General features: G+C 43.1%; 1 protein-coding gene across 1 annotated transcript in view; it reads right to left on the bottom strand.

The window, feature by feature from the left end:
• Positions 1-25,404, bottom strand: part of LOC126161413 (protein quick-to-court) — a 765,830-nt gene that overhangs the window by 181,077 nt on the left and 559,349 nt on the right. The window contains exon 2 of the mRNA XM_049917202.1: positions 2,716-2,937. Coding sequence (XP_049773159.1) covers positions 2,716-2,934 — 219 coding nt within the window. The 5' untranslated portion in view covers positions 2,935-2,937. The remainder of the gene's footprint in view (positions 1-2,715; positions 2,938-25,404) is intronic.

Below are 25,404 nucleotides of genomic sequence, written 5' to 3'. Positions count from 1 at the left end.
GTCGTCGTCCTAGCGTTTTGTCTGAGGATAAACTACTCGATATTTCCGATAAAATGTCCATGAGTGCGAACAGGTCAGTGAGAAAACTCAAACAGGAAATCGATGTTAGTGTAGGAACCGCCCACACACCTGTAAGGAAAAAATTAGAACTTTTCCCATACTAAGTGCCAGTCGTGCAAGAACTGAAAAATACTGATCATGGCAAGAGACTGCATTACTGTCAATGGTTCAAAAATTTCGTTCAACAAAATGGAAGGGATATTCTTAATGAACCTTTTTTCACTAATGAGGCGTGGTTTCATTTATCCGGGTGCATGAACTCGCAAAATTCTCGTATGTGGAGTACTGCAAATCCATTGTGTATTCATGAGGAACCACTTCATTCTGTGAAAATAGGAGTTTGGATTGCAATTTCTAGACGTCGGATTGTGGGTCCCGCATTTTGTAACGAAGCAATAAACGCACAACGATACTGCAGTGATATTCTGTACCCATTCAAGGGAGAATTTATGTTAAGTGAAATACTGAACGGTTATTCTCAACAAGATGGTGCAACCGCGCATACAGCTCGCGTTTCAATGTCACTGCTTGCTGATGTTTTTGGGGACCGCATAATTTCACATGGACTTTGGCCTCCGCGATCGCCTGACCTAACACCACCTGACTTTTTCTTCTGGGGTGCAGCGAAAGCAACTGTCTATAAAAACCGTCCAAAATCCATCGATGAATTGAAAACTGCAATATCCACTTACACTGCTTCTGTTACAGAAGAAATGTTACAGCTTGTGTTTGGAAACATGATTATTCGAATTGAATTGTGTATTCAACAACAGGGGGGACACTTTCAACTTTTAATGTGAAAATATGTAAGTTAAAAGTGAATATTCAATAAATTAATAACTTTTATTTCACTGAGTTTTACTTCGGTATATTGACTGCGGCATACGGCACGCGCGACTAAGAATCATACGGCACTGCGGAGAGACTTTTTGTACACCCCGTATTATTCTAGAACTTGTGGAATAAGCATAACGGACGCGCTTTTGTGAAGACTTTGCTCTGTGGTGTTGCAAAACTGTGTTTCCTCGAAGTGTCAAAGTCCACTACAGCTGACGCACTGGGTTCTCCATAATGTGCTGAATTTTAGTCTGTTTCAGCTCACGTATTTTACGGTGTTTTGGTCATGTATGAAAAGGTCTGCCATGTGATCACATCTAGCCAAACAGGCCAATCTATCAGAGGCAACATTCGAGAAGACAGTTATTAACGGTATTGTGTTGCACTGTATGGAACTGGGGACCTATAAACAACGGAGAGGCTTCGTCCCGCCGTTGCCATCAGCGGTTCACAAGCCCACAACAGGCTACAGCAGTCCACCCACCCCACCGCAGCGACACACCGAACCCAGGGTGCGTTTCGGCTCCTAGTGGACCCTTCGGGAAAGACTCACACCAGACGAGTGTAACTCCAATGTTTGCGTGGTAATTATGGTGTACGCGTACGTGGAGACAGTACTCCGTAACTACTACAGCGCCGATACATTCACTTCACGTAATCGAAATAGCAAAACTGGAAATAAAGTAAAATGCGCTCTTTTCTGCAAATAAGGAGTACCTTACAAGTATGTATGTATGTGTGTGAAACCTTATGGGACTTAACTGCTAAGGTCATCAGTTCCTAAGCTTACACATTACTTAACCTAAATTATCCTAATGACAAACACACACATTCGAACCTCCACCGGGACCAGCCGCACAATCCATGACTGCAGCGCCCTAGACCGCTCGGCTAATCCCGCGCGGCTACCTTACAAGTATCCTGTGACCTAGCTCATTTTCCCGTGCTCCATAGGTCATGTGTTACTTGTTAGTTACTGTTTACGCACTTTCTCCTGGACGACAGCGCACACGACAAACAATATCGGAGTTTTGGTCCATACTCTGTCGATAAACAACGTTTGGTTCCAATCTGACTGACTGAAATCTGTAGGTCTGGGTATCATAACCTAACGATATCAACTTTCTCCGAATGGACAGTCTAACTTTTAATAACGTGTCAGATTTACTTCGCATTCACATTAAAAAAGAAGACAAGTACGGGGAAGTTTTTCTTCCACTTTATCATGTAACGAAAGTTCATTAGAATACCACAACTTGGAAACACACACATCGCTCGTGGAAGAACCGGAGAGCTTACATTTCATTATATTTTGTTGTGCTACCGCTTCTATGTTGTGCGCAGGATATCGATTTCCTTCTCAGTCTTTCTGTGTCATATAAAGCTGGGAACGACGCAACATCTCTACTATTTTGGTAACTGTCAGTGCCTCTTTTATTATCGTTTACAGTTGTCTCACAATACAATAGATACATTGTAATAAAATTCGTTTTTCGGTAAACATGCGCAGTGAAACGTACCCCAAACAACCTCCGCCATTTTGTCAAATCAGCCGCCAATCAACATTTCTGTAAATTGCGGTCTGTGTTTGACAAACACGCCATAGTGCCAAATATTTGAGAAAAGCTAGTTAAGTTTGAGAAACTGTTTCCTCTTTTACATAAAGCGCAGACAGGGGAAGGCGCGTTCCGCATCGGTGCTGCAAGAGGTCAGCACCGGTAACGAGACGAGATTGCGCAGTGGCGGATACTCACTACGCTGCGGGATACTAGTTTCACAGCACCGTAAAACGAGGACAGGCGAGCAGTCAGTACTCACCATGCTGCGGTTCCTGACGGGCGCCTCGGTCTCCGCTATGGGGAAGCAGGCGCGCTGCTGCTCGCCGCGCAGGCGCATCGAGTGGCTGCGGCGCATGGCGCGCGCCACGGGTATGCGGCTGCTACTGCCGCCGCTGCTGCAGCTGCCGGTGGGCGAGGTGGCGGCGGCGGCGGGGGCGGTAGCGGGGGCGGAGGCGCCACTCTGCTCTGCGCCGCTCATCGCCTGCCGGCACACAGGCGCGCCGTCAAGAGGGGGCACTTGCTTACTCCGACAATGTGCACTCTCATACCACTAATCCACACACAAAGAAAATTTCGGGAGTATCCCATAATTAATTCCTTTATGCCGTAACACATGTCCTATAACTTTAAGGGTCCGCTTACTGCCGACATGTTACTATTTTACACGTTAATATTCTAGGGAAGGGATTAGTTGAATGCTGTAGTGGCAAATAAGCAACTGACAAGGGAAACTCCCCATTGCTACCCCCTCAGATTTAATTGTAAGACAGCCCAGTAGGTAACCCGTCAAAAACTGAAACATGAAAACAGGAACAAGGTGTACTGAACAATATAAAAAAAAAATGTAAACTTAACAAGTGTAATATTGAGCGCGGATTAACAGCCGTGGCGTCGTGGTTAAGTGGCTGTTCGGTCAGTGGGTTAGCTGCCCTCTGTAATAAAATAAAAAAAAATAATTAAAAAAACTGAGTGAATGGATCAACGATGAACTTGAACGCGTGTCATGGGACGTCCGCCGCGAACAAATGTAGCGAACAATAACACACAAGTCCGCAGCTCGTGGTCTCGAGGTAGCGTTCTCGCTTCCCGAGCACGGGGTCCCGCGTTCGGTTCCCGACGAGATCAGGGATTTTCACCTACCTCGAAATGACTGGGTGTTGTTGTGTCGTCTTCATCATCATTATCATCAGTCATCCCCATTACGTTCGGAGGAAGGCAATGGCAAACCACCTCCACTACAACCTTGCCTAGTACAGCGGTGCCGGTCTCCCGCATCGTTCCCTATGCTCTTTCAGGGAGTATGGGACTTTATCATCACTAAGACGCAGATTACTTGGGAAAAAAATGTGGTCACAGTGTTGGAGTATGAAGCAGATGAGCTGTGTTCAAACCTATCTCATGCCATTTATTTTTATTTTGTTTTATTTTTTTCACGACGCTACGAACTGTCCGTCCAGTCATTGAAATGTTTGTTCTGTTTCTGTAGCCTTCGTATCTGTCATACTATACACTTGTTATACAGGGCGAGTCACTTAATGTTGCCACCAAGAATAACTCTGGAAATATGATAGGAGCTGAAAAGTTTGTGGGACAAACGTTAACATGGGACAACGGGGGCCATAATATGACGTTGGTTTTTTGTTGGTAGGCGGGGTCGCGTCAGTGATATGAAATACTTTTTTTCTAAAAGGGGATTCTAAAGTTTGGTACTTATTTTCTGATAGCGGCTATCGAGACAAACCAAATGATATGTAACAGTAAGGTCTTTGAAGGTCAACGCAGGTCACAAAGGTGGCTTGAACGTGAGGAGGTGTTCGAAGTGATGACCATTGGTATCAATGCAGTGCTGCAATCTTCTTATCATGGACCGAGTGGTATTCCTTATCACATGGGCACTTATCGAAGCGCATGCCCTCACAATTCTGTCTCGCATATCTTCAGGTGTAGTTGGAACGTCTTTATAAACAATGTCTTTTACGAATCTACACAAGAAAAAAAGGCGTCAAGTCTGGCGAACGAGCCGCCCACGACACCTCTACTCCACGTCCAATCCAACGATTTGGGAATTGTCTTTGCAACTAATTTCTAGCCATTAGCGAAAAACGTGCCTAGCCATTAGCGAAAAACGTGCCGGACACCCATCCTGTTGATACCACATTCTGTTCCTTCTTCCTAAAGGTATTTCTTTCAATAACAGGCTTAATGTTTCTTGCAGGAATGTGGTGTACTTCCTACCATTTAGATTTCCTTCGATGAAATAGGATCCTATAATTCTGCCCTCCAGAATCCCACACCGTACATTCGCCGACCGTGGTTTTTGCCGGAGCCAAAATGGATTATCAGTTGCCCAGTAATGCATGTTATGCAAATTAACATTTCCATGGTTCGTGAATGTAGCCTCGTCAGTAAATAAAATCAAATTAATAAATGTGTCATCCCTCTGAATCTGAAGTTGAGCCCATCGGCAGAATTCAATGCGACGCGTACAATCCGTACCAGTTAATTCTTGGGAGAGATCGATAAGGATGATATTTACGGCGATGCAGAACACGAACAACACTACTATGGCTCACGCCAGATTCCCTTCCGATTTGACTCGAACTAACACGAGGATCTCGAACCACAGTGGAAAAAGTACCAATTTCTGTTTCCTCGTTAGTAACTTTCCTTTGCCGGCTATGTTTCCGAAGCGTTAAAGATCCAGTTGTTCTCAATTTATCATACGCATATTTAAATGTACGACGTTTAGGGCGAGTGCGTTGAGGCGTTGGGATATCTTTCAGTGTATAAGTCTCTAGCTCTCACTGAATTTCGTTGGCATTCTCCGCAAATGAGAAACATATCGACTTGTTCTTCGAAGGAATACATCACTCAAATTCGCTTGATTCGACGATACTAGTCTTACCGTTCCTATTAGTGTTGTATTGCGAAACCGTCGAATTGTGTTTACATCTCAATGGCACGTTAGATGGATGGCCGTATTCGACGAATATTTACTATTCGCACGATATACGAGAGAATTGTCAGAGCATGTGCTTCGATAAGTGCCGAAGTAATAAAGAATACCTGTCAATCCATGATAAGAAGATTGCAGCACTGCACTGATACCAATGGTCATCACTTCGAATACCTTCTGTAAATGCTGTAAATGGACGTTCATGCCACCTTTTTTCCTTCGTTGACCTTCAAAGACCTTACTGTAGCACATCGTAAGATTCGTCTCGATAGCCGCTACCAGAAAATAAGTACCAAACTATAGTATCCCATTTGAGAAAACAAAGTTGACCTTCGAATCTCTGACGCGACCCCACCTAGCTACAAAAAACCAACGTCATATCATGGCCCCGTTGTCCCATGCAACATTTGTCCCACAAAATTTTCATCTACTATCAACTTTCAGAAAAAAATTATTTTTTTAAATAAATCTTTAGTATAATCATTATTTCGTAAGTTACCAATAGTTAATTCTTTTTTAAGTACCAGCATGAACGCGTGACACAATGTGGTGGAGATTACAGCTTGTGAAAGGCTGTGTGAACATCGTCTTCCTCATATTGTCTACTTTGTACCATACAGCTATGATAGTAAAATTCAGACGCATACATCACATATGCTTAAACATCTCATAAAAATGCCTTCTGGGAGTTGCAGCTGGTTCTTGAAACTGACTAGAAGTTGTTTCATTATTCACATCGCAACAATAAATGAATTAACTGACAGAATTACACAACAGTAACTACGTAGTGGCTGATACGCTCTGTAGGGCCTACACAGTGATTTTATTACTGAGTGATTGGGCCCTGTCAGATGACGCACTGTTGTTGTTGTTGTTGTTGTGGTCTTCAGTCCTTAGACAGGTTTGATGCAGCTCTCCATGCTACTCTATCCTGTGCAAGCTTCTTCATCTCCCAGTACTTACTGCAACCTACATCCTTCTGAATCTGCTTAGTGTATTCATCTCTTAGTCTCCCTCTACGATTTTTACCCTCCACGCTGCCCTCCAATGCTAAATTTGTGATCCCTTGATGCCTCAGAACATGTCCTGCCAACCGGTCCCTTCTTCTTGTCAAGTTGTGCCACAAACTCCTCTTCTCCCCAATTATATTCAATACCTCCTCATTAGTTATGTGCTCTACCCATCTAATCTTCAGCATTCTTCTGTAGCACCACATTTGGAAATCTTCTATTCTCTTCTTCCCGGGGCCTTGTTTCGACTCAGGTCTTTCAGTGCTCTGTCAAACTCTTCACGCAGTATCGTATCGCCCATTTCATCTTCATCCTCTTCCATTTCCATAATATTGTCCTCAAGTACATCGCCCTTGTATAGACCCTCTATATATTCCTTCCACCTTTCTGCTTTCCCTTCTTTGCTTAGAACTGGGTTTCCATCTGAGCTCTTGATATTCATACAAGTGGCTCTCTTTTCTCCAAAGGTCTCTTTATCTCATTTTTGAGACGTTTGTATTCCTTTTTGCCTGCTTCATTTACTGCATTTTTATATTTTCTCCTCTCATCAATTAAATTCAATATTTCTTCTGTTACCCAAGGATTTCTACTAGCCCTCATCTTTTTTCCTACTTGATCCTCACCTGCCTTCACTACTTCATCCCTCAAAGCTACCCATTCTTCTTCTACTTTCTTTCCCCCATTCCTGTCAATTGTTCCCATATGTTCTCCCTAAAAATCTCTACAAGCTCTGGTTCTTTCAGTTTATCCAGGTCCAGTCTCCTCAATTTACCACCTTTTTGCAGTTTCCTTCAGTTTTAATCTACAGTTCATAACCAATAGATTGTGGTCAGAGTCCACATCTGCCCCTGGAAATGTCTTACAATTTACAACCTGGTTCCTAAATCTCTGTCTTACCAATATATAATCTATCAGATACCTTCTAGTATCTCCAGGATTCTTCCATGTATACAACCTTCTTTTATGATTCTTGAACCAAGTGTTACCTATAATTAAGTTGTGCTCTGTGCAAAATTCTACCAGACAGCTTCCTCTTTCATTTCTTAGCCCCAATCCATATTCACCTACTACGTTTCCTTCTCTCCCTTTTCCTACTCTCGAATTCCAGTCACCCATGACTATTAGATTTTCGTCTCCCTTCACTATGAGAATAGTTTCTTTTATCTCATCATACATTTCATCAATTTCTTCATCATCTGCAGAGCTACTTGGCATATAAACTTGTACTACTGTAGCAGGCATGGGCTTCGTGTCTATCTTGGCCACAATAATGCGTTCACTATGCTGTTTGTAGTAGCTTACCCGCAATCCTATTTTTTTATTCATTATTAAACCTACTCCAGCGCCGGCCGCGGTGGCCTTGCGGTTCTAGGCGCGTCAGTCCGGAACCGCGTGACTGCTACGGTCGCAGGTTCGAATCCTGCCTCGGGCATGGGTGTGTGTGATGTCGTTAGGTTTAAGTAGTTCTAAGTTCTAGGGGACTGATGACCTCAGATGTTAAGTCCCATAGTGCTCAGAGCAATTTGAACCATTTGAACCTACTCCAGCAATACCCCTATTTGATTTTGTATTTATAACCCTGTATTCACCTGACCAAACGTCTTGTTCCTCCTGCCACCGAACTTCACTAATTCCACGCATTGCTATAGTGTTTCAAACTTCGGACTTTCCAAGCAGATTGAAACACTAGCAATGCGTGGAATTAGTGAAGTGCGGTGGCAGGAGGAACAAGACGCATTGCTACAGTGTTTCAATCTTCGTAGTTTCCAAGCAGCTCCCATTTTTACTCTGCGTTCTTTTTCTTTCTTCAGTCTACTTTGTCCCTGCTCTAGTGGTGACTTCACTCTCTGCTAGTACTTTCCAGCTGCTAATTGTTTGTCTCTCTAAGCTTCTGCTGAAAATATCGAATGGACTCATGTAAGTCTTCTCTTAAATGCTTTTTTACTGGCTAGATCCAATGCATGGTTTCGAGTTGTTCTACGTATGTTGCTACCAGCATCACTAGCTGAGGTACCCGGCATCGCTCAGGGAGTTGATATGAGGTTGTCTGGCATAATCTCCTCCTCTTTTAGGTTTGGCATTGTATAAGATATAAATTAAACCAACTTTTTTATAAACAAGTACACTAAGTACGCCTTACACACTTTATTTTCGATTTATATTCTGTCACTTTATTAATGAGTACTCACACTTCACTGTTTGTTTTTATTCACTCACTCCAATTTTTTCGGTTCCTCCATTCTTAAATGATAAGAAACTGACGTTCGAACACACTGTGGGTCTTGCTTTATATAACCCTACGAAAGCTTACCCCCTTCCCCCTAGTGGCGAATTGCAGAACATGCCAAAAACGCTTCGAATGGTCCGGAATATTCCACAACATTGGAGAGTGTTCTGGAATGTTCCACAATAATCTGGGATGTTCCGTGATGTTCCCGAACATTCTAGAATCTTCCCGAATGTTCAAAACAATTCCAGAACATTTCAGAACATCCCAGATCATTGTGGAATGTTCCGCAACATTCTGGAATGTTGCTGAATGCTGGAATGGCCTAGAAATTTGTAAAGTGCGAAATTTTCCAGCCCTTATATCCTCAAAAGCAAGCCCCTCATGTAAAAGTGGGAGCCTTCTTCATGGCTGGGGGATGGAGGGCTACCACACCATAAACTGCCTTGATCGTATCGGGGCTCGTTTCTGAGTTTTAGCAGCACGCACACTGTACACTTTTATAAGATATATTGATGATGATTACGATTATGATTATTACTATTACTATTATTAGCAACAGTGGTCAGATATAAAGCACTGGCAGCCTAAAGTCGTGCAATTTCTACCATTTCAGAAGTAATAAGTCCAGCAATCAACTGCTTAACAAACAGTATAGTGCGCGCATTTTTACTTGGTTGATTTGAAACAGAGGTGCAGGGTGTGGGTGAACCAAGTATCGCTCGGGAGGGTAGTGCAAAGGAATCATATTTTGTAGCAAGTGACTACCTCCAATACCGATACAGAAGTTGTAGGTGGCACTTGTGATGCACTGACAATAATTCCTTCATCATTCTACATAAAAGATTGTTAGAAATAACCAGTACCAATAGTGTGACTGACTCATTAGTTCGTGGTTTAATAAAACATCTATAAAAACTAAGTAACTTATGGTTTATCATTCACATTTACTAAAATTCAGCACCTTTATCTTATCCTCTTTACGCATCGGAATCGTGAACGCTCCTATCTACTAGATACATAATCAAGAACAAAATCATAAACACAGCAGTAGAGTCGTGAGAGGACGGGCAGCTCTTTATCAAACAGTCAGGCAACGTGACGTGCTGGTGCCAAGGCCGTTGGCGGAGGATTGCAGCTGGGGGTATCGACTGTTTCTTTGTGAATACTCGGTGACAATCTGGCGAGAATTTAAACAACCTGTGTGGGAAAATGTATTGACCAATACATTATCTGCATGCGCTGACACTGCAACAGCCACAGTAAATTCAGATTAGTATGCTCCTAGGTGAAGCCGGCCGAAATAATCCACATGTGGTCAAACCGGACCTGCTGCGGATCTCATTTGGCACGTCTGCTCACAGGACGTTTAAAACAGAAGCATTACTTAAGACCAGTCCTTCGGGACAGACGCGTTGGTTTGCGGTGCTGTTGCTGAGTAGCTAACGTTCATGATAACGTAAGAAAGGCAACACGGTCGTTGAGCAAGAAATGTCAGAGTATCTGCTGTATCTGTTTGCTCATGGCACTGCGACCATTCGTAGTGGTAATATTCAAAATCGATTTCGTAGCGAAATGGTGAAAGCTATTTCAAGTTTTCAAACTCGTGTGTCCTATATTAAAAGAATCCACGAAGCTTCCCATCGGAGCATCATTCGTAATGCATTTCATTTCAAGCGCCGTGTTTTTCCCGCGCACGAGGAAGACAACGTCTGGGAAAGAACTGATGTGACCAATTCGAGGATGTAAATTAGATAAGAAAAACACGTCATAACATTGCCAGTAACATGGGATTACTATGGAGATAGATACTTTGAGGTTAAACAGTGCAACCTAGGAATACTCCAACTGAAAAGCAAAGTAACTGCAGGTTTGTAAACGGGTATAGGCCAACTCCAAGAAAAGTAAGGGCACCCGTCGTCTAGGGATGCCGGCACGGTAGCTCAGCGGCTTCTGTCAGAGGGTTATCTACCCTCTATAATAAGAAAAGAAAACTGAGTGAATGGATCAACGATGAACTTGAAGGGGTGCCATGGGATGCAAATGTAACGAAAAAATGAGATTAAAAAAAAGAATAGCTTGTTTGACTAGTAATCAAAACGTCCTCGGTCCCGGATTCGAAACCTACCACCGCTTAAATTTTGATTAAAAATCAGCATTGGCGGCCTAAGACTTCCGGCATAAGACGTCGCCCTTATTCTGCCAACGGCCTTGTCAAAGAGGGCGGAGAAGCGGACAGAGGTTCAGGGCACTTTCGTGTCCTTGCGGTCGGAAATTGCTCCTAAAGGCGGAAGAATCATCAATGATCATCGGCATGAGCATGCAGAAGGCAATGGAAACCACTGCATGAAAGACAGAAAGTGTATCCACAGGACATGTGGCCTGTAACTAAAAAAGTGCAATGATAATCTCTCCATTGGCATAAGATTCTGGAATAGTCCCCGATTCGGATCTCCGGGAGGGGACTGCCGAGGGGGAGGTGACCATGAGAAAGAGATTGAATAATCAAGGAAAGGATGACGTTCTACGACTCAGGGTGTGGAATGTCAGAAGCTTGAATGTGCTAGGCTCAATCTACATATAGTAGGGGTCAGTAAGTGAAAGGGGAAGATTTGTCTGATGTGATAGAGGAAGAAACAGGAGTCGATTTAGAAGACATAGCGGATCCAGTATTAGAATCAGAATTTGAGAGAGTTTTGGAGGACTTAAAAAATGGTTCAAATGGCTCTGAGCACTATGGGACTCAACATCTTAGGTCATAAGTCCCCTAGAACTTAGAACTACTTAAACCTAACTAACCTAAGGACATCACACACACCCATGCCCGAGGCAGGATTCGAACCTGCGACCGTAGCAGTCCCGCGGTTCCAGACTGCAGCGCCAGAACCTCTAGACCAACGCGGCCGGCTGAGGACTTAAAACCAAATAAGGCAGAAGGTAAAGATAACATTCCGTCAGAATTTATAAAATCATTGGGAGAAGTGGCAGCATAACGATTATTCACGTTGGTGTGTAGAATGTATGAATCTGACTTTCGAAAAAATATCATCCACACAATTCCGAATACTGCAAGAGCTGACAAGTGCGAGAATTATCGCACAATCAGCTTAACAGCTCATGCATCCGAGTTGCTGACAAGAATAGTATAAAGAAGAATGGAAAAGAAAATTGTGGATGTGCTAGATAACCATCAGTTTGGCTTTAGAAAAAGTAAAGCCACGAGAGAGGCAATTAGACGTTGCGGTTGATAGTGGAAGCAAGACTAAAGAAAAATCAAGACACGTTCATAGTATTTGTAGACCTGGAAAAAGCGTTCAACAATGTAAAATGGTGCAAGATGTTCGAGGTTCTGAGAAAAATATGGGTAACCAAAAAAGGACATTCCTGACCAAGAGAAGGCTACTAGTATCAAACATAGGCCTTCATTTGAGCCGGACGGAGTGGCCGAGCGGTTCTAGGCGCTTCAGTCTGGAACAGCGCGACCGCTACGGTCGCGGGTTCGAATCCTGCCTCGGGCATGGATGTGTGTGATGTCCTTAGGTTAGTTAGGTTTAGGTACTTCTAATTTCTAGGGGACTCATGACCTTAGCAGTTAAGTCTGATAGTGCTCAGAACCATTTGAACCTTAATTTGAGGAGGAAACTTCTGAGAATGTATTGTACGGTAGTGGAACATGGACTGTGGGAAAACTGGACCAGAAGAGAATGGAACCATTTGAGATGTGGTACTACAGACCAATGTTGAAAATTAGGTTGACTGATAAAGAAGGAATGAGGAGGTTCTGCGTAGAATCGGACAGGAAAGGAATATATGGAAAACACTGACAAGGAGAAGGGAGAGGATGATAGGACCTCTGTTAAGACGTCAGGGAATGTCTTCCATGGCACCAGAAGGAGCTGTAGAAGGCAAAAACTGTAAAGGAAGACAGAGATTGGAATAAATACAGCAAATAATTGAGGACGTTGAAACTTGGTAGTTTTCGCGTTAACAAACTGTCACCAGAGATGAAACAAACGATCAATGACAGAAAATCACAGCAGCAATGCGGGACAGAATCTCAGACCTTCACGTTAGTAGTCCAGTATTTACTAACAGTGGAACACACACATACAGTCGTTTACTAGTGGGTAACTTATTTCTTTCTGTAAAAGACATGTAAGTCGCTCGCGAGAATGAAGTTTGCAGATCCTCAGTTACGAACGAATAGAACGCAGTAATAGCTTCCAACATTGTAATGACAGTTCCAGTGTAAGACGTATCGAGCTGCAGCTTTACTTCATTTGACAGAATGGCTGCCACCGTGTAGGGCCACGATGGCGCGACCGCAGAGACATCTATATATGACTTCGGTAGTCCCGTTCCACGGTCAGACCTTCGCTACGGCAAGTTTTCTTGAGGGGTCACATACCAACAACATTCGAAATCCACCTCACAGCTCAAATTAGGCATCGTGTGATTATTTGCTCTTCCCAAAAACACGAGAAAACATCCGTAGCCAGAGTTATGAGGTCCCTGGAAGCAGCTACGTCTGCCTGACAAGCTACACTGATGAGCCAAAACATTATAACCATATGCTTAATAGCTTGTTTGTCCGTCTTTGGAACGAAATACATCACTGGTTCTACGTATCAGGGATCCGAAAGTTTGCTGCTAGGTTTGCGAACATATATGGCATTAGATGTCTACGCATAGGTGATGTAATTCGCGTAAATAACGTGCTGCAGATTTGCGTACGCGGTGATGGCGCCCAATAGCGACCCAGATGGGTTGCAAAGAATGTACATCAGGCGAATTTGGTTGCCGAGACATCGACGTGAGTTCACTATAATGCTCCTCAAACCACTTTCCGCCCCGATAGCTGATTGGTCAGCGTGACGGACTGCCGTCCTACGGGGCCTGGCTGCGATTCCCGACTGGGTCGGGGATTTTCTCCGCTCAGGGACTGGGTGTTATGTTGCCTTAATCATCATTTCATCCCCATCCGGCGCGCAGGTCGCCCAATGTGTAGACGAATGTAATAAGACCTGCACCAAGGCGGCCGGACCTGCCCCGTAAGGGGCCTCCCGGTCAATGACGCCAAACGCTCATTTCCATTTTTCCTCAAACCGCTGTAGCACCTTCTGGCTCCGAGACAGGGGCAAGTACACTGCTGAAAAATGACGTCGCCGTCGGGGAAAACATCAAGCATGAAGGAATGCAGGTGGTTCGCAGCTGTCAGCGTGTCTTCGATTACTACCACTGGTCCCATGCGAGCGCAGGAGAATGTCTCCCACAGCATAATATTGCTCCCATCAGTCCGCACCCGTGCACGTTTCGAGCTGCCTTTCACCTCGATGACGGAGTTTATGGAGACGACTAGCGACTCTGTCTAGCAAAAATGTGATTAACCCGAAGAGCCGACACGTTTCCATTGATCGACGGTCGAATCCCGATGGTCCCGTACCCAGTGCAATCTCAACTGACGATGTCGCTGGGCCAACATGTGAACACGTAGAGATGGGTCCGCTGTCTCGTTCTCAGAAGCACTCGTGTGTGATCCAGCATTGTGTTCTTTCAGTAGAGATAACACAGATCACCATCTGCCTTACTTTACAGAGCAGACAAGCCTCCGTACCCCACTTTCTGCGAAGCGTCGTGGACGACGTCAAACCATGTAGCGCGTAGTGGTAGTTTCACTGTCCTACCTCTTTCCGTCGATGCTCACGACAGTAGCACGTGAACATTCAACCAGCTTTGCCGTTTTCGAGATCTCGTTCACGGGCTTTGTGTAGTAATGACCTGCCCTTTGTCAGAGTCGCTTATCTCAATGGATTTCCCCATTTTCAGCCGGTATCTTTGCTAGGGTGACACCTCGTCCGTGTCTGCTCCTCTTACGTACCTTCGTTACCGCATCACGTGCTCGCAACGGCGTCAGGCGGCATCCAACGCCGCGGTGGGCAGTGGTCATAATGTTTTGGCTGATCAAGGGTATCACACTCCGCATTTTTAGCTTGAGAGGCTGCACCATTACTGACAACTTCAAGATGAATATTGTGAAAAGTTATATTACTGAGAAAGTGTATAAGTTCGTAGAGGTTTACACAGTGTGCGCCGATACAGCTGTTTTGTCAGTCTGATTTTCACCTATGACCTTTCTAGACACTGAGAAGCTCATCTGCAGAAACCAGCACGGTTTTAGGAAACAGCGGTCATGCGAGACATACCTGGCCCTATTTGTGCATGATATACAACAGGCTCTAGGTACCGGCTCCCAGGTTGACGCCATATTTCTCGACTTTCGAAAGGCGTTCGACTCAGTTCCGCACTGTCGCTTGCTACAAAAAGTGCGCGCTTACGGTCTATCCGATGACGTATGCGGTTGGATAGAAAGTTTTCTAATAGACAGGGAGCAGTATGTCGTCCTGAACGGGGTGGCTTCAACAGAAACAAGGGTAACTTCAGGTGTGCCCCAGGGCAGCGTAATAGGTTCTCTGCTTTTTGCGATTTGCATTAACGATCGAGTTGATGGTATTGACAGCGGCATTAGATTGTTTGCCGATGATGCTGTAGTCTATAGGAAAGTAGTATCACACAAAAGTTGTGAACAAATCAATGAACATTTGCAAAAAAATAAATGAGTGGTGTGATGACTGGCAGTTATCTCTCAATATTAATAACTGTAACCTACTGTGTATAACAAGGCGAAAATCCCCATTAATGTATGAGTACAAAATAAATGATCAGTCTTTGGACGCGGTAACATCCGTCAAGTATCTGGGTGTGACTATTCGACATCATCTCAATTGGAATGATCAGATTAGACAAGTAATGGGTAAGGTGAACTCTATATTGCGGTTTATTGGTAGAATCCTGAAGCGATGCAGTCCTTCAGCAAAGGAAATAGCTAACAATACGTTAGTTCATGTAGTCTTAGAGTATTGTTCGTCTGTATGGGACCCTTACCAGTTGGGTCTGATTCAAGAGATTGAGAAGGCCCAAAGAAGAGCGGCAAGATTCGTGACTGGTACATTTAGCCATCGCGAGAGCATTACAAATCTCATAGAAAGTTTGAAGTGGGACACACTGGCAGATAGACGACGCGCTAAACAGAAGGGGCTGCCCACTAAATTGCGAAATCCAATCTTCACCGAGGATGTAGAGCATACATTAGTACCACCTACTTTCAAATCGCATAATGATCATCATTCAAAGATAGGGGAACTAAAAGCTCGTGCTGAGGCGTTCAGACAGTCGTTTTTCCCTCGCGCGATCCACGAGTGGAACACAGGGGGGGAATATGACTTAGGCGCGAATTGTGACCTCCGCCACACGCGGCTTGGTGGCTAGCGGAGTATATATGTAGATGTAGATACTTGCTCCACCAGCTATTGACGACAGACAGTATTCTCTCAGATTTCAGTGAAAAACAGCGATCAGAAGAGCTACACAGATCATGAATGCACTTGGACTGCAAGAAGAACTGGTGTATCAGGTATCGTGACGGCTTAGGTAACTGCAGAGCAGATGATGGTAACGAAACAGATAGCTAGACAATGCGTCTCATTTGCGCCACCTTGGCACGCCTTTGGCGGTTTTCTTTCTCTGCTATCTTCTTTTTTTGCGGACGGAGCTTCAAATGACTCGAGGGAACCGCAAAACCTCACAGAGCATAGGGAGTATCTGGTGCGTCCGTCGCATTCAGCCCCCTCCTGTGATACCGGTTACTTCACGGTGAAACAAAAGCATCTGGTACGGCATGGCAATATTTGTGTACGATGCTGGAAACATTACAAAAACTGTATACTCTTATGTTCACTTGTTACGTATAAAGCTACAATTCCTAGAGAAGACAATTTTGATTTGTGACAAAACCTGGGATGTTACTATCCACATAGTGGTTATTGTTGATATGCAGTGAAAAGAAGTAAGTATGACAGTAAATTATTTGAGTTTAAAGAGTAATAGCTAAGACACCTTAACGAGAAAGTGGAGACGGAACGAATGACAAGGGGCAAACGTAAAAGTTAAGACTGTTCTTTTGGGTAATCACATATGGAGTTGAATCTTGGGTCATGATCTGAGTTAACTTTGTTTTTAACCGTTTGATCGACTGCCTGATTTTCCCACTCGTAATTAGTTTCAGGCCTAAACTCATCTTCAGACAACGGCACAAGTGGTAGGTGTACCTTGTAAGATAGCTCAAAATTAATTACAAGAGCGGTAAACAATCGTTATCCCGAATGTGAGTCCACTGTCTTCATCACTGTGTCATCTTGCTCATACATTCAGCAACATCACGAAATCTCCCAGAACTACACGTCGTATTGATTTGAAATGTTCAGCAAAAGCCTTTTAGATGACCCTGAAGGAATGGTTCTCCTCGACTTTCCTCATATTTATGGAATCTGAAGCTCAATGCCTGGACATAATTTCTTAAAGCAGTACGACACATTGAAAAACCGCCTTTAAAAGAGTTAAGTCCAAAACACTCATACATTACTCGCCAGTAGCTGAATGCAGTGTGCAACTTGGTGGCTGAGTGGCTTAATGACTAAAATCCTAAAGGTTTAGGGTTCGAACCTCAGTCGGTTCTAACAGTGTGTAGTACACAACATTCGTAATCTTAAGGTCAGTGATATTCGATTCTCGATAGACTGAACTTACTTATTTAATTTTATTGAAATTCTATATTTATTTTCAAATGCCAATTTTAATCAAAAACTCATCAATCATAATTTTTAAAATAAAAGTCTTTCACTTATCAGTTACTGGTCTTATGGAAATGAAATTTGATACGGACATGTTAAATGTCTTTCTGTAAATGTATTTTTGTTAAAAGTTTATATATCACAAATACACTGTTCAGTCTGCACAAATGAAGTATATTTTTTGTTTTGAAAACCCACATTTTCATGTGATTGGCAATTAAAAATAAAAAAGACTTTATTTTTATTGCAAACTTGCGTTCAATATTTTTGATTAGATTTACATTTGTTAATAAATACAAAATTTAAATAAATGTCTAAAGAAGGTACTACTAACGAAGTTCGAACCATCTGCTTTACAATGAGAAGACTTTTACGCTATGCACTGAGCTACCGACGACTATTTTGCTAAGCTAGAAATGTTTTGTACTTATCAGAGCTTGGAAATTAATTCTGAAAGGCGATTTAATTGAGTTCTTTTCTATTTTCGTCCTGCTGCTTTAGGAAATTCATGCTCGGGCACAGCTTCAAAACCTGCAAGTATAATCGTAATAGGATATCGTTGTACCATTCCATGCGGCCCCCTTGTTAGATCAATTCTGCGTAATAGCAATGGTGCACTTCAACGCAGTTTTGGAGCAAATTACATACTGCCTTTGGAAATGAAGTGATTGTTTCATATATACAGGGTGTTACAAAAAGGTACGGCCAAACTTTCAGGAAACATTCCTCACACACAAAGAAAGAAAATATTTTATGTGGACATCTGTCCTTAAACGCTTACTTTCCATGTTAGAGATCATTTTATTACTTCTCTTCAAATCACACTAATCATGGAATAGAAACACACAGCAACAGAACGTAGAAGCGTGACTTCAAACACTTTGTTACAGGAAATGTTCAAAATGTCCTCCGTTAGCGAGGATACATGCATCCACCCTCTGTCGCATGGAATCCCTGATGCGCTGATGCAGCCCTGGAGAATGGCGTATTGTATCACAGCCGTCCACAATACGAGCACGAAGAGTCTATACATTTGGTACCGGGGTTGCGTAGACAAGAGCTTTCAAATGCCCCCATAAATGAAAGTCAAGAGGGTTGAGGTCAGGTGAGCCATGAAATTGGTCCGCCTCTACCAATCCATCGGTCACCGAATCTGTTGTTGAGAAGCGTACGAACACCTCGATTGAAATGTGCAGGAGCTCCATCGTGCATGAACCACATGTTGTGTCGTACTTGTAAAGGTACATGTTCTAGCAGCACAGGTAGAGTATCCCGTATGAAATCATGGCGGTGAATCGAGGAAGTACAGTACATACTGATGAAACTAAAATGAGCTCTAACATGGAAATTAAGCGTTTCCGGACACGTGTCCACGTAACATCTTTTCTTTATTTGTGTGTGAGGAATGTTTCCTGAAAGTTTGGCCGTACCTTTTTGTAACACCCTGTATATACGAGGGCAGTTCAATAAGTAATGCAACACATTTGTTTCTGAAACAGGGGTTGTTTTATTCAGCATTGAAATACACCAGGTTATTCCCCAATCTTTTAGCTACACTACACTATTTTTCAACGTAATCTCCATTCAATGCTACGGCCTTACGCCACCTTGAAATGAGGGCCTGTATGCCTGCACGGTACCATTCCACTGATCGATGTCGGAGCAAACGTCGTACTGCATCAATAACTTCTTCATCATCCGCGTAGTGCCTCCCACGGATTGCGTCCTTCATTGGGCCAAACATATGGAAATCCGACGGTGCGAGATCGGGGCTGTAGGGTGCATGAGGAAGAACAGTCCACTGAAGTTTTGTGAGCTCCTCTCGGGTGGAAAGACTTGTGTGAGGTCTTGCGTTGTCATGAAGAAGGAGAAGTTCGTTCAGATTTTTGTGCCTACGAACACGCTGAAGTCGTTTCTTCAATTTCTGAAGAGTAGCACAATACACTTCACTTCAGAGTTGATCGTTTGACCATGGGGAAAGACATCGAACAGAATAACCCCTTCAGCGTCCCAGAAGACTGTAACCATGACTTTACCGGCTGAGGGTATGGCTTTAAACTTTTTCTTGGTAGGGGAGTGGGTGTGGCGCCACTCCATTGATTGCCGTTTTGTTTCAGGTTCGAAGTGATGAACCCATGTTTCATCGCCTGTAACAATCTTTGACAAGAAATTGTCACCCTCGGCCACATGACGAGCAAGCAATTCCGCACAGATGGTTCTCCTTTGCTCTTTATGGTGTTCGGTTAGACAACGAGGGACCCAGCAGGAACAAACCTTTGAATATCCCAACTGGTGAACAATTGTGACAGCACTACCAACAGAGATGTCAAGTTGAGCACTGAGTTGTTTGATGGTGATCCGTCGATCATCTCGAACGAGTGTGTTCGCACGCTCCGCCATTGCAGGAGTCACAGCTGTGCACTGCCGGCCCGCACGCGGGAGGTCAGTCTTGCTTGACCTTGCGGCGATGATGACACACGCTTTGCCCAACGACTCACCGTGCTTTTGTCCACTGCCAGATCACCGTAGACATTCTGCAAGCGCCTATGAATATCTGAGATGCCCTGGTTTTCCGCCAAAAGAAACTCGATCACTGCCCGTTGTTTGCAACGCACATCCGTTACAGACGCCATTTTAACAGCTCCGTACAGCGCTGCCACCTGTCGGAAGTCAATGAAACTATACGAGACGAAGCGGGAATGTTTGAAAATATTCCACAAGAAATTTCAGGTTTTTCCAACCAAAATTGGCCGAGAAAAAAAATGTGTTGCATTACTTATTGAACTGCCCTCGTATATACACACATTGTTAAGACTGTCATGTGGCTTCGTCATAAAAGTATTATAAAAAGTTAAAAGAAAAAATATTTAATGAAATATCCCGTGCTTTCGTCAAAATTTAGCTGAATTGTATTGAGTTTACAGCTAGCGATATAACAGATGCTTCTACACAGATTATGTTGTAATCTAACCACGGAACAAAACCGACAGGATGCAACTCGGGCAGAGTTCCGGCCGTTTATCAGCGCCGCAAATCGGCTCACGCAAGAAACTCCCTCAAACTCTGTTCATTAGCGCCAGGCAGGAAGGAGCCCGAGTTTCGCCCCATATTCGAATTCGGAACACAAAGCAGAAAAAAAAACCGCCCTGCACGAACTACGCCTCCGCTGCAGACTCGGGCAGCAGGGATTGCCTGTGCTCTGCACACTGCACTACCTCCACTTCCCTCCTAATCGCGGCTCTCCATCAGTCGGCAGAATTGCTCCACGGCATGCGAACGTCTGACTGTTCCGGTATTCCCTAACACTGGAATACCCGTCACTCAGCAAACGCTTCCATTCCGAAAAAGTGTTTCTATCGGTTATAATGAGTTGCAATTTCATTTTAAACACCAAATGTCATAAGAAAATTACGACGCTGGACGAAATATTTGTAACATTGGAGACATCATGCTAACATCGTGGAACACTGCCTCTAGCTTTGATAATGGTCTCAGATCGGTGATTAAGAGAGTCTGCGAGTTTCCTCAGGTGTGTCATACCCAGATGGATCCACAAGTTGTTGATTAGGCTACATCATGTAGAGGTAATAAATCCTACGTTTCACCCTCTATTCCAACGGCACAGACGTTTCCTATCGGATTAAGATCGGATGATTTAATGGGAAAATTACTTTAAATTACAGTATAAAGACGCAGAAAAGGTGGAAATCAAAAAATAGTCACCAAAGCACAGAAAACGACAGCCAAATAGACTTCTCACTGAAGGAAATATGCTCCGCAATAAAAATAATTAAAAATAGATAATCTCCAGGCATATCGAATTAATAAAATACGGAGGCAGGCATTATAACAACTGCTGCATACTTTGCTTAACAGTATCACGAAGGAAGGCAAGATGCCAAGAGAATGGAAAGAACGTATTACAATTGCAGTGTATAAAGAAGGAGATAAGTAAATGTTAGATGATTACTGGGGATTAACCCTGCTTGGTACCACCTTAAAAGTCTTAACATCATTAAATAGAAACAGAATGCTGAATTATATGGAAATAGCACAAGAACGGCAAGAATTCAGGAAATACAGGAGCACAGTAGATGCTACTTTCGCTTTAAGACAGACTATGGATAAATCCACAGAATTTAACAAGCCAGCATACCTATGCTTCGTTGATTCTAACCTTAATCGACAAGAGAGTACCGAAGGATTTTGTGAAAAATGACAGAACGTACATAAATATAGGTAATGAAACTAGAATTAAAAAACACGAAGGATTCACAGATAAAATTATGCTAGGTAAAGAAATAAGACTTTAATAATGGATCACGTCATTCATGATGTAAGAAAGGAACCGGGCTAAAAAACTGGAAATAAAGTGGTAAATACTATGTATTACGCTGACGATGCTATACAAATAGCAAACAACGAGAATAATTTAATAAGGTTACTTCACCAAATTAATAAAACCGCAAAGCAATATAACATGGAAATCTCATCTACAAAACTAAGAGTATGGTAGTATCAAAAGCACCTGTCTCACGTAAATTAGAAGTACACGGTGCGTCAACTGAACAAGTGATGACCTGTAGTTAACCACGGACTTTTATCACCAGCTATGAAGACTTACCCAGAGAAGTGAAAAATCAAGTGACAAAGGCAGCAAGGGTAGCCAGACACGTGCAAAATACTGCACAGAGAAAGAAATTTGTGACAAATGAGGAAAAAATAAAAATATATAAAACAATGGTGCGTCCTGTTTTAACATATGCTTTAGAAACTAGAGCAGAAACGAAACAAAAGTTAACGGCAGTGGAAATGAAGGTACAAAGACAGATACAAGGTGTAACCATGTGGGACAAAAGAACAAATTTGTCGATAAGGGAACAGTGTGGAATACAAAATAAAAATAAATGGATGAAGACAAGAAAAAGAAATTGGAAGGATCATGTGGAAAGGACGTTCATTTTTTTCCGCGCGCTGTTCAAGATTGGAGTAACAGAGAATTATTGCGAAGGTGGTTCGATGACCCCTCTGCCAGGTACTCATGTGTGATTTGCAGAGTATCCATGTAGATGTAGATCTTTCAAGACTAGCTAAAATTTCTACACATGGACAATCGCAAGGGAAACGACTGCCCAGATGACCACCCGAGAGATGGTACAAGTGTAGTAATAAAATGTTTGAAATGAGAGATTTGTGTGGCTTGACTAATATTTGGATACGATTTCTCCCGATGTCGCACACAGTCCCGACAGCTGCAGCACAGCATATCTGCCTCCACATTTAGCACGTTGTAACGGAACGACATCCCGTTACCACTGGAGCTACGGCGATAATTTCTTGACGAACAGTTGCTAACTCTTGACAAACAATCGTCGTTTAGTACTTTTAATGATACGAATTATCCAGTGTGAAAGACGTTTTTGGGAAGTACACCGCTAGGCAGGAAAAGGGAACATGCAGCTGGCTACGGAATCTGTGTGTCAGCAGCTGTTTTTACTGTTTAGACAAATTATTCGGGATACATTACGATGACTGACTAAATGGCTGGCTGAAGCCTTGTACTCATTGCTGACCTCGATAACATTGTGGAACATCCCGCATAGTTCCCTTGTGAACATCTTAGCGGAGTGGCTTGTCAGTCATCACCTGCCATCTGCGTGCGATCTGCGTGCGATGCGTCTGTTTCTTGTGGATGGCTGATGATCGCTAGCGTAGTGAGTGTCGAGTTGGGTTTGTAATCAGTGTCGTTGTGCTGCCTACACCCGTCGAGCAGCCTCAAGACCCGGCGACTTTCCTAACCACTTTGTCAGCTCGATTTTAATCATTTTTATCCTTTTTATGTTACTGATTTGTTAAATATTACGACTCTCAAAAGTTCTAGGGCTAGACGTTGTGCGTCTACCTCAGTGGCACGTCGAGGTCCAACACCTGGGAACCCACGATACAGCACAACTGGCGGTGCTACGACAAATGGAGGTAATGCCTGTTACTGGCAGCCCTGCTGTGTACGAAGGTTTGTGAGGCAGATGATCTTAGTAACAATTATGAGCGAAATCTTAGGTACTTGCGCTTAAAACGCCTTTACTTGTATTATTAATTAGCCGATTACTCGTCCTTCGTAGGTGTGGAAAACTGAAGGTGCATCTTTTAACAATATCCCAGGAAATAATCATAAGCCGTTTATCACGAAGATCTATAAATTCCCTTGTACGTCCCAAGTTAATAAAGTAATCGCAGGTGCTTAATGCGCGAAAGTAATGGGAGGGAAAAATCACAAAGTCTGGGTTGGTCTTCGGGACATGCCAGTATGGCTTGACAGGTTGCAACAATCGCTCGTGATAAGCAAAACATTCTGGTTGGAATCCCGGTGTGGCACAATTTGCAGTTGTCACAGCAGACGACTAGTCGAGATCTGCTTGCGAAAAAGACTTTTGGACAATATTTACTGTCTTTCACTCTAGACAACATTAATTTTGTTTCTACTTAGAACCTGGAAGCAGGCCATTAGTTGCCAGTGCGGGTAACACTAACCCTCCAGCTGGAGGCTAGAAAGTTAAAGTGTCTCACCTTGGGAACTAATCCTCGTAGCGAAGGCAACTGACTGGAATGTGAAGGATAAGTGTGATGATATCGGGGACGTCCTGAGAACGAAGAGGACTTCCCCACACAGTTAAAACAGTGACTGCTGTTTGAATGTGCAGATTTGAGGCTTGGACCAACAGTGACTCATGAATATCAACTGATATACACAAATGATTGCAACCAGTAACTTCTATTTTATTTACTCACTAAACGTCTCGCAGGAGTTTTGGTTCAGACGTCTAACAGTGATGACATTCTGACAATTTACAAGGCTCCAGATGTTTGTTGCAGTGTGCAGTGTACTATTAAATTAATGACATACTGAATCACCTGAACAGTGTTTAAAGTCTGTGTATTGAGTTCTGTTGTCCATTTCGTGTTTTCGATGTTGTACAGAGTGAGGTGTAACAGCAGGTACGTCTCCATACAGACGCTGTAAATCAAAAATTTCCTGTGTTTGATGATGCTTCGTAAAAATCTGAACTGGTAGCAAATATGTTTTTATAGCAGCAGGAGGGGTGCAACACTATTTTCCCCCAGGTTCCGAAAAAGCACTCACTAGGTAGATTTATGTTAAAGTGCAATCGATACATCCTCTGTGGAAGTTACAGTGTCTTTCAACGGTCACGGGTCGACTTTCCGAGTAATATTTACATTACACTCATCAGCTTTTATGAACAGTTCCTAAGTAACATCCTGATCGCACCACAACACACTTTGGGAGTCTTCATGTGCCTCTGTTGAATTCCTAGAGTACCCAATTTCAGGTCAGGTTTATAGGGGGGGAAATCCAAGTAGTTCCAGATGCAATTAGCGTCTAATAGCCCTTGTTGTGCTTTAGAAGACGGCTGAAATGACATTCCGTTGACGTCAGCTGCTAGTCACACCTGGCGATGTTACAACGTTTGTGAAGTACGCTGGCAGGCGCTTGTCGCAGAGCGTACACCACTATTCGTCCTCATGAGTGTTTCTTATCTTCACCGTTCCTCAACGTGAACGCTACCCTAGCTGTCATAAGTTTTTGAAAGAGGTTACTCTTGTTTCTCTTACGCATGACATTTGTCGTTTATTTATTTATTAATATAGTTTACGCCCACATTGGAGCACTAAAATCAAATCTACAGTGATTAAGTTTAGGTCTTAGCAGTCAGCAATTTCTTCGTTTCCCAAAATTTCTTCATTCGCTGTGATCTTCTGCAGTTATGACATACTTCTTTCGTTCTGATGGTCTGAATGTCACTCGTATATATTTGTTCTTCAGAAGCAGTTTCTCTTCTCTGTGCTGAATTTGGTGTATGGTAATGTTCAGCTCATCCAGATCACTTTGTAATTCTTTAAAATAGATGGTTTTGATTTTACTGTTCATTAATAGTCAAAAAGTTGCTTCAGGATTCTAGTATTTGGTAGGCGAGATATGTGGCCGAAAAATGCAATCCTCCTTTTCCGCATTGTATCAATAATGGATTCACTTCTTAATACACTACTG

The sequence above is a fragment of the Schistocerca cancellata genome, chromosome 2 (assembly GCF_023864275.1).
Source record: "Schistocerca cancellata isolate TAMUIC-IGC-003103 chromosome 2, iqSchCanc2.1, whole genome shotgun sequence".
Taxonomy (NCBI): Eukaryota; Metazoa; Arthropoda; class Insecta; order Orthoptera; family Acrididae; genus Schistocerca; species Schistocerca cancellata.
This window is presented reverse-complemented; position numbering and strand designations above follow the sequence as displayed.